This window comes from Anarhichas minor, unplaced genomic scaffold, assembly GCF_050575085.1.
Source record: "Anarhichas minor isolate MPS153535 unplaced genomic scaffold, ASM5057508v1 ptg000028l, whole genome shotgun sequence".
NCBI classification, from domain to species: domain Eukaryota; kingdom Metazoa; phylum Chordata; class Actinopteri; order Perciformes; family Anarhichadidae; genus Anarhichas; species Anarhichas minor.
In genome coordinates this window covers 11,511,367-11,521,358 of record NW_027466474.1, presented here as the reverse complement: position 1 = coordinate 11,521,358, position 9,992 = coordinate 11,511,367, and the positions used below count along the sequence as shown (strand labels likewise).

At 43.7% G+C, this 9,992-nt stretch overlaps 1 protein-coding gene across 6 annotated transcripts in view; it reads left to right on the top strand.

Annotated features, from left to right (window-relative positions):
- The first annotated feature begins 472 nt into the window (after nucleotides 1–472).
- The window catches only part of nlgn3a (neuroligin 3a), an 89,868-nt gene continuing 80,348 nt past the window's right edge, over nucleotides 473–9,992 (top strand). For 4 of the 6 annotated variants that reach the window (XM_076103844.1, XM_076103843.1, XM_076103841.1 and 1 more), the window contains exon 1: nucleotides 473–593. In XM_076103844.1, the coding sequence (XP_075959959.1) occupies nucleotides 488–593 (106 nt within the window). In that variant the 5' untranslated portion in view covers nucleotides 473–487. Of the gene's footprint in view, nucleotides 594–1,682; nucleotides 1,743–4,261; nucleotides 4,276–9,992 lie in introns of all 6 variants that reach the window. The other 2 variants (XM_076103842.1, XM_076103839.1) reach the window with 2 other exon arrangements.

Sequence of the window (9,992 nt, the reverse complement as noted above, 5' to 3'; positions counted from 1 at the left end):
TGGCTGGACTGCAGGGCTGAGCGCGGGAAGTTTTTTTGCTGAGTAGGGGGGGGGGGGGGGGGGGAGGGGTTGCCCCGGCTTGTATGTTGGTCAATTACAGTCGCACTCACTCTCAAGGACCATGTGGTTCTCTCCAAGGAGAGGTCGTCTCCCCTCGCAGAACTGGCTCGGTGCCGGCGGCTGCACCGGTTTCAGCGTGTCCTTGTGGGTGTTAAGTTTTTGTTGGTGCTTTCCGGCCGTGAGAGGCGAGAACTACCACCCCACCGTGAACACGCAGTATGGCAAACTCCGAGGGGTGAGGGTGCCCCTGCCCAGTGAGATTCTTGGGCCGGTGGACCAGTATCTGGGGGTTCCGTACGCCGCCTCCCCAGTGGGAGAAAAACGCTTTTTGCCCCCGGAGCCTCCTTCCTCCTGGTCAGGGATCAAGAACGCCACTCACTTTGCTCCCGTCTGCCCCCAAAATATTCACAACTCGGTGCCAGAGATCATGATGCCTGTATGGTTCTCCTTCAACCTGGATATAGTTACTACGTACATACAGGATCAACACGAGGATTGTCTTTATCTAAACATCTATGTTCCAACTGAGGATGGTGAGTGCGTCGAGTAAACAGGATGAAAACAAACCTCTCCTACTATTCTTGTCTCTTGCCTCCTCCTCGCTCTGTCTTTCTTCTTAAATTTTGTGTCACCGCTGTATTTTTGCGCGGAGCATGACCTGTTGTGTGGCGCATGCCGTGTCTGTGTCCATCATCTCAACCTCCCATCTTGACTTGATCCTTCATTTAGTCTTTTCATCAACTCTCCCTTTCCATGCCACTGTTAGAGGTTCCTCTTTTGATGACTAAATGACGTATTAATATGACCCCAAAAAAACAAAAGAAATCTAATCATACAAAGAGCAGATTGGAAATACTTGGTGCACCTTCCTACCCTCACTGTCTTGACTGTTCTGGGGATATTAGCCATTAGCGATTAGTAGCCTGCCTCATAAGTGAATGATCTACTGCTGTAGGGTTGGTGAAATATTCTGTCTGGTACACGAGAGGCCTGTGGCATCAGCCTGACCTATGTAAGACCCTTTACTCTCCTTGCTTCATCCGGTTTGTCCTTGCACAAAGCTAAAAGCAAGAGCAGGTTTTGTGCAAAAGGCAAACAATAGATTGGGCTCCACTGTGACTAAAAGTCTCACAAGTTTCAGATGTCTTGATGTCGACTCTTTTAAATGGCCACCATTATTTCACCACTTGAAGGAGACCCACACAGAAAAAAAAAAAAAAAAGGCTTGAAATGTTAAGTGCTCTGAGAATCAAATGGGCAATGTCAAATAACACTCTCACTTATCAGATTACAATGCGAACTGCAAAACGTTGGAAATGTAGCCTCTCTGCCTACTGTGTGGCTGTAATGGGTCTTAAATAGAAGTGCATGTGAATATGGGCTTCCTGTGTCCCAGGATGCAGCAAATTCATTCCACCATTTTGGAATATTTCTGCAGCAACACCCCAGTTACTTTCTCAACAGGTCCTCTGTTGTTGTTCTTGTTGTTGATGATGACTGGGAGGGTGGGAGGAGGTGAGGGGGGGGGGGGGGGGGTCTGACTCAGTCTGAGTTGTTGCATGTCACATGGGATCTTTTCCAGAGCTCTCTGTTATTTTGTAGTTTTTCCATTCATTTTACAGTCAAAAGAATATCCAAGGAATGTGCCAGGAAACCCAACAAGAAAATGTGTAGAAAAGGAGGTATGTAAAAAAAAAAAAAAAAAAAAAAGGAAAAAGAGACAAAGAGAAAGCCATCACGGAACGAAAGAGAGGAATTGAGAGAGTGAAAGAGAGAGGAGAGTGATGGGTGCATCCTTCCAAAGCCGCCAATATCACCACCTGTCAACTCCCAAATCAAAGTGCTAATTGGGATGAACGTGGGACTTGTGACTCAGATCAACCTTGACACCAGTCTGAGAGATGAGCGAGTGGTTGTGTTGCACGTGTGTGTGTGTGTGTGTGTGTGTGTGTGTGTGCGCATGCTGAAGTGTGGTTTTGCTATGAGTGTGTGTCAAGGAGCGACAATGCAGGTCTCTAAATAAATAATGAGGCGTTGTCAAGCGATAGATCGTGATGTCTAAGAATAACATCTATTTTATTTGTTTTTTTTACATGATTGTATAGCTTGTTCATGTTTTAAAGTGTAATCCTTTTTAATTCAAATACAACTGTTGATTAAATCAGAGGCATGAGTGCTGCTTTTGAAACACTAGAAGATAAAATCTGACTTGGTGTGCAAAGAACTTTAGTCATGTTTCAGACGGCTCTGACAGCACTTAAGACACCAGCTTATTGGAAGTATTTGTCAAACGTGACACCTGAAAGCGTCGGAGCCTCAGCCGTTAATTAAATTTACACTAAAAAGTGGAGGGCCACCTCTCTCTCTCTCTCTTGAATTTATGATTCACAATTGTTCAAATAGGGGCCGGTGGGGTATTTTATTGGCATGACAGCTTTCATCCATCCATGTGGCAAATGCTCACAGCCACGTCGAAACGCAGTCCAATTTCATTAGCAGCAGCTAAAATTTGGTAACAACAGAAGGCTAATTCTCTCAGCCTGCCTGCCGGCAATAGAGGACCTTACGAGTAGCCTTAAGACAGGGAGCATATCTCGCTCCACAGTACAGCTACTGTTTCAGCGGCGAGACCTCTGCTGTTGATTTCCATGGAGGCAAGAGGCAGCTATTGGCCTCCCTCTGTGCACTCATAAATTCTGCTTTGGTAAACCAATTTCGTGAGAGAAAGACTGGCCCTCCAGGCACATCTGCTTCCGAATTAGTCCCAGTTGTGGAGTATACACAGAAATATCTCTTTAATATTCCCCTTCCACTTGGAATTTTTCAATTATCTCCCCCATGTTTGGTAATGAGAAAAACGGTTTATCATAAGTTTTATATGTTGGTTTGTGACACATTTTTGTGCAGAAAGATGATTGTTGCATGGTTCCTCTGTCGCTTTAAACACAAAGGTTGCTGGAAACTCTTTTTTCTTTTCCAATTGCACCGTTTTTTTAAAGTGCTTCGACTAATCTTGGCTTATGTTGAATTAGCAGTGCAAATGAAGCATAATTTATCCTTCTTAGGCAAAGCAAGCACTGCCTTATACTTTGGTTTTGGTTAAATGTTTCCAAAAAAGAAAGCCTGAATCGGGAATAACTTCTCTTATTAAATATTTTAATAGTTGAATCAGATCCATAAAATTAGGGGTATATGTTTTGTATTTAAAGTTTTGCAATGCTTTCACTAGAGACCTGTATACGGCAGTAGAGTCATACACACACTGTGCATATTCAGTACTAATAACACCTCTCTGTATATCTATGAACGTGCTTCCTCTGGAGAAGGGCATTTGACTGTTGATGAAACGGTTGTGTAATTGTTGCCAAGCAACAGTATGCAGTTGTGACAGGAGTGGAGTAGATGGCCCTCTTACCTCGTGTGAAGCACCTTTGTCGCTTGTCAAGTGAGAAAGATATTGTACGTCACCCACGGACCTTGTAAAATGCATCACACGTGATTCTTCTGTTTCATGAGACAAGAAGCCAGTATGCCATGATTTGTACGGCGTATAGCCTGTGTAAATCTGGAAGAGTGGTGGTAACATACAATATATGTAGAATTTGGTTTTGAAGAAATAATTCTCATCTTACTTAGAGATTGAAAATTATTAAGAAAATCTGCCTTGGAGATCCTGTGCTATTACCATCCTATTGGCATTGTGAAGCCACTTAATGCGCTGATATCAAAGCTGTGGATCATTTTCCTCCATTAAACAGGAGGAAAGCTCTTAAACCGCTCAGTAGTGGCCTGACAAAAGATCAAAGACATGCTCATTGAGAAAATAATGGAAGGCTCAAGACAAAATTAGTAGATGTAACTATTTTCAGTATGGTTGGTTGGTATTCAGAGCTAGGGGTTGTTGTGCGGATCATTTTGCTTCTCCAAAATCAACAGAGCATTGCTCTTTGTTCAGGAAACAGATTATTCTTTGCACTGACTAAAATGCAATTTAAGAGAATGGCCGTCCCTTCCCTCTGCTCGACTAGTGCAGCACCGTGTGTCCAAGATGTCCTCACAGGTAGTCTTAATTTGCGAGATCAGCACCGTAGCCCACTGCTCCCTCTGAAGTGGCCTTATAGCGCGCGCACAGGGCACAGGGCACAGAGCAGCAGACATTGGAGCCTTGGTTTTATCACTCGGTCATTTTCTCCTCTCTGAGTCGGAGTGAATGGAGTGAAGAGAGGGATAATGATGTGCGGGGGACACAGCTAAGCACTATTCAGCCTTCAGAGTGCTGGATTGGCTCGAGACTGGTCAGTTTTGCAAGGACGCACCTTGATGAGGTCAATCTTTATCTTTAAAAAAAGGTTTACGTTCAGTTGATTGACAGACTTTAAAGGAGACCTGTAAATTCCCGCGCTTTTGATGAGATCCTCATTGAGGATCCGGTGATTTAGGTGCACTCACTGTGCTGCATGCCGCCTGTTTATGCAACGCGAAAATGATTTTCTACGGGCTTTTTACGGCACGTCTCTTTCACCGCCCATAACCCTCTCGTAAAAAATGCCCTAAGAGTCCTTCAACCTGGTCTCTCTGAATAACACAGCCTCCGAGAGACACTCTTAGATCACACTTCCTGACTCCTAAAATCATCCCTCATCATGAGCCTATTTGAGATAAGTGCAACAAAATCTGTTGTACATTTTGGCTTGATTTGGACCACTCAAATATCATTCTTATGCCGCCCTCACAGGCAGCAGGCTGCCATGTGTTACGCAGCTCGGTGCCAGCACTGAACAGCCCCATCAGTTGCCAAACCTGTAGATTAAGTATCCCGGAGCAGAAACACTGGACATTTTTCCATCTTAACAGATGACCTCCAGATGCTAGAGAGCTGTGAAAGACAGAGCCCCCGATCCTGGGGAGGCCGCGTCTGGGCCATGGCAGTCAGTAACACGCCATGGTAATCCCTCCCCCCCCCCCCCCCCCCCCCCCCCCCGAGTGCTGCAGACGAAATCTGTACGGCAAGCAGACAGCGCAAAAAACATTCCAAGAAGACGAGAACAAATATTGGCTTGTGTGATTTGAAAACAGAGCAGATGTCTGCTTTTGTTTGATGGAAAATGACTTCCACGATCTCCTGTGATCATCTATCTGTGACTGTTTGTGACCCCGGCGAGTGAGGGCTGTAACCAGCCAGCGGCGGATCCAGTCACTCTAACTTGAGATGCAAGACGCGACCCGAGCAGGAAGTCCCTATTCAGAAGCCTCATGCCGCTGTGCTGTCCAGCTTCCCCAGTCAATCCAAGGCTCAATATCTCTCTTGTTTATCCCAAAGTAAAAAGGAATAGAGGACACAGCCTGTGGGGTCTTAAAGCCCTGTTAAATTGAAAACACAATTTATTTGTTGATTCTGGTACCTCTGATAGCTTAGAGCCAGGTTCTTGATTCCTAATTTCCCTTTTAAGTTTCTCCTTTAAGTTGACCTAACACATCTGCACCATAACATGCATCATTTTATACAAATCCTCTTGCAATTCAGGCTAATATATTTGGTATCTTTGGGATTTTTGACATTTGGCCTGGAGGTTAAGGTGCCCGACGGAGTTGACTTGTAAACCAATAAGTTATTTAGTATTTCTCACCAAAACACAGTGTTGCATCCCCAAGGTTCAACACGTTCTTCGGGAACATTTGTTTTCCGATTCCTTTCATATTTTAAATTTACATCCATGTTTGCTTGCTTACAGTATTCTTCTTCACTGCCTTTGGCTGTGTTTTGCCGTTCCTCGGGGTGTTTCCGCCACCAACTGTGTTGAAGGCTACATACCTGCATTGTTCTGGCTTTCAATGGCGTCGAATGCATCGGAAATGCGTAATGATGCATACAGTATTCAACTGTGGTGCAGCAGATACTTAAATGACTGTTTTGTCTTACAAAAGATTAAGAAGCCGAAAGCCTGGTGAGTCTTGATTGTTTCTGTGAGATATTTGTGCAGCGTAGTCTTTTTTCCCTAATATGGGGAATAAATGGTTCATTAGGGACCTAGCACAGAGGTAAGAGACCCCAGTGTGTTCGACTGCCACCGTACTCAGAAGCCTGTGGTCTCTGTTAAACATGTCTCTTTCCATTATCGAGCTGTAGACAGGAAGAAAGACAACTTGGCAGCCTTCTATTTGGGTTTTTTTTGTTTGTTTTTTTTGCATTTTGCGAACAGCTGAAGCGCAGTGTGAGTTTTGGCTGTCCTTTACTGCAGGATTACAGCCCCCTTAACCTTTTAGCTGTATTCTCCATCATTCTCTCTTATGTGTCCCTCCCAAGCTGTTCCTTAACCTCTACACTGGGAGACGGATTGAGAGAGATGGAGACAGACACAGAGAGGGAGAGAGACACGGAGAGCAGAGAGACAGGAAGAGACACGGATCCGGGCACTCTGAAAGAGAAAAATGGCCACCTGAGGATTGGAGACCGAATATAACTGCTCTAAATCGTCAAGGCTGCAACATTTCGCTAAGTCCCTTTCCACATTTTGACCTTTCTGATATTTAACTCTAAGGCCCACCTATTGTCAGCGAACCTTTTTCCAGCAAAGGAAAGGCAGTTAACATTCAGCCCCTCCACGATGTATTGAGTGAATTTTGGATTCATTCAAGGAAGTCTCTAGGGTCTCACAGCACTCTATATCTTCACGTGTGTGTGTGTGTGTGTGTCTGTGCATGCTTTGGTTTATTCATGTAAAACTCAACAGCCACATACTTGTGTCTTTTGTTTGGAATTCTATCCTGCTGAAATGTTAAATTTCAGCAGCCTTTATGTAACAAGTAAGCCCATCAAACGCAGTTTCTTTGAACCTGGTTTGATAAATGCAACAGGTTTCTATTTTGCTTGTCAAGGAACATGAATAAAAGCCGTTATTCTAGATGCCGCCTGTTTTGAAGAGATGCAAATGTCCTGGAGGCCCGCTACGCGAAGAAACCTGTCAATTCATTGTAGTTTGATTTTAATGTCAGTCTTTTACTGCGGCATCACTTTAAAAGAGTCAAGGTCAAATATAGGCTTTTTTGCTGAGTCACTGAGGGTGTTGTGTTAGAAGCTCCTATTATAGATCCAGCATTTGACGCACACAGGCTCACAGACAACAAGATTCAACGTGACGGAGCTTCCCCGTCGACACCTGCCATCCAATCTATGCCTGTCTAAAGCGCTCGATACCGCCACTGTTCTGCCACGTCAACGGCACAGCGAACGCTAGAATAACCGTAATCACTAACCAGCCATATAGAAGCCTGGTTCAGCATGTGAGGCATCTTTGTTAGGGTGCTGGCTGTTATTTTGCTAAACCATTTTTTGGCGGTTCCCTTGAAACCCACACAAGAGAGACATGACACCTGATAGCTTTTAGGCAGAATGAGTAGGATTTGTCGCCTGCAGCTGACCCCAGAGTCATTCTTTTCTTTTGGAACAAGCCTTTTTTTTTTCCCCCGCTTGGCGTTTTGCCTTGCTATATTTGTTCATTTGTTTTGTCAGCGCTGTGTCTGCCGTGCGCTGCTTACAATCTGGCATGAGGTCGCTACATTTTTATAGAGGTTGATGCCCAGAAACGACCTAAACAGAAGCACAATAAGAAAGCACAGGCAGAGGGCAGGGTCCCTGCAGATACAGACACCGCCACACACTTCATAAGTGATGAATGAGAGGGATTATTTTTGTATGAGTCGATACATTGTTTTTAGGAAAATCCAGCTGGTTCTGCCTTTTAATGGCAGTCACTCCCTGCACTTGTCTGACCTGTTGCTGCTCTGAAATTCTTCCGGCTTTAAAGCGCTATAACTCTGAGACTGAGGCCATTTTTAGACTGACACTTTGTGAAACAACGCAGCCGTCTTATCACTTCAATGGCATCACTGTGTTGGCAGTGGTGTCAAATGCAGAGGGCTTCGGTAGTAAACGCTGGCTTTTATTCGTTATTCGTAAAGGCGCTGCGTTGGCCCATTAAATACCTGCAAGTGTACATTCCTTGTAGATCCCTTTGTAACGCGGACGCCATATTTCTGTCCATTCTCTGACGAAAGATTAAAAAGTCCAGAGTTGTAAAATCCAGTCCGCTACCAGTAACGACACCCCCCCCATCAACTCAAATACTAATATCCACATGATGGACTCCTACCATTTTACAATTATACGTTTTGATTACATTTTCACACCTGGCGAGCCGTTGACCTTCCCCTTCCCAATGGCGAATACAGATTTAAAGCCCGCTTCTGCACATCCTTCCACAACATCTTCCACAACTTGCTGTTGCAACATTATGTCCAATAACCTGTTTCAGCCAAAGTAGTAGCTTGAAGTTGTCACAGTCGTATGATTATGTTGGTCTATCTAAAGCTCGCACAGCTGCCCATAGAGACTGCATTATTCATCATGCCCATTTATTAGACTGAACAAGGTCACCGCGCAGACTGTGGAGTCAACAAATTCAAGCCTCTCCACTTAAAGAGCTTGAATTTACTCAGTAAATGTCATGACACTCAGCCTGTTACATAATGCAATATATTGCATCTTTCAATTAACAATGGATGAGGTGTTCAAACAGAGAGGCGCATCCATTCAAATATAAGCTGTTTAACTGGTGCCTATGCCAGGTTGGCTTGCCCACATGAATGAAATAGTCTTTTAAAGACTTTTAAGGAATTAAAGTAAATGTAACATTTGACATCGTGATCGTTCAAAGAGCCTGAGCGCATCATGGGCCAAAATGATTTCCCCACACTGCCCTGTTTGCGCATCATCTCCTAGGGACCATGAATATCCCTGATGCATCATGTCCCGATATCAATATAGTTTGTAGAGGACGGCTTAATCAACAGCCACATGATGTGCGATGAGGTGGTGTTTGTTTCAGCACTTTGGGAAACGCTAGACATCTTATGGAAATCATGAATGCTTCAGTAAATTCCCTGACAGTCAGCCCATTAGATTTTGATATTAATTTGTATTCATAGTGGCCTGGTGATTATACCAGAGGAAAAGTCCAAGGTCACAAAAATATTAGGATTTACTGTGTCAAGAATTGCTCAGGAGGACAATCTGAACTGACAGTGGTGCTAGATGAAAGGTCAGGGTACTGCCAAAACTGGATAATTCTCCAAAAATACCATATCTCTTTAAATTCTTGTCAGAAGATGATCAGTTGTTGAATGCATAGACTGATGGGTTCAACCAACTGACTAGCCAGCGTTGAAATCCTTAGGCCTTGCTGCTAGTGGGCATTACAAATGATTACACATGGATATCAGACCAACTAGTTTAGAATAGCACTGTGTGAGCAGTAGGTCAAGATAGGACTTGTTCACTATATCTGTACATGGTGTGCATGCGCGCTAGGGTTCTAGATTTTCATACCAAGATGTAGCACACGGACAACAGCATATTACCTACTGATTTGGGCAAAGAGACGAGCTGAAGTGACTGCACACATCACTGAGTATACATAATACACGCAGTCTTATGATTTATTGAAATCTACCACCTCCGGGGAATTTGCAATCCTGCACATGCTTTTTTTTTCACTTTAAAAACTCTGTTTCCTGCATCCTGATTTTTATATTCTTTAACTTGCCAATCCCCACATTATCATTTTCTTTGCCTTTTGATGGCCAAGTTAGAAATGCATGATAGGTGCATATTCCAAAGAGAATAGAAGGTCAGTTGAATCTTATTTGAACACATCAAAACCCTGCTCAAAAAGTCAGTTATTCATTATTTCAGAAAAGCTTTTAAGCTGGTAGTGTTGTTCCCCAAACTTTCCGGATACATCTAAAAAATAAAAAATGTTTCTGAAACTGCCAGTGGTGTATGACTCTGCTCCAACTATGCTATGGTATGTTTAGGTACCTTCTATGTTTTGATTTGTGTATTGTGATAACGGATTTGTAGTCAGTGTAGTCTT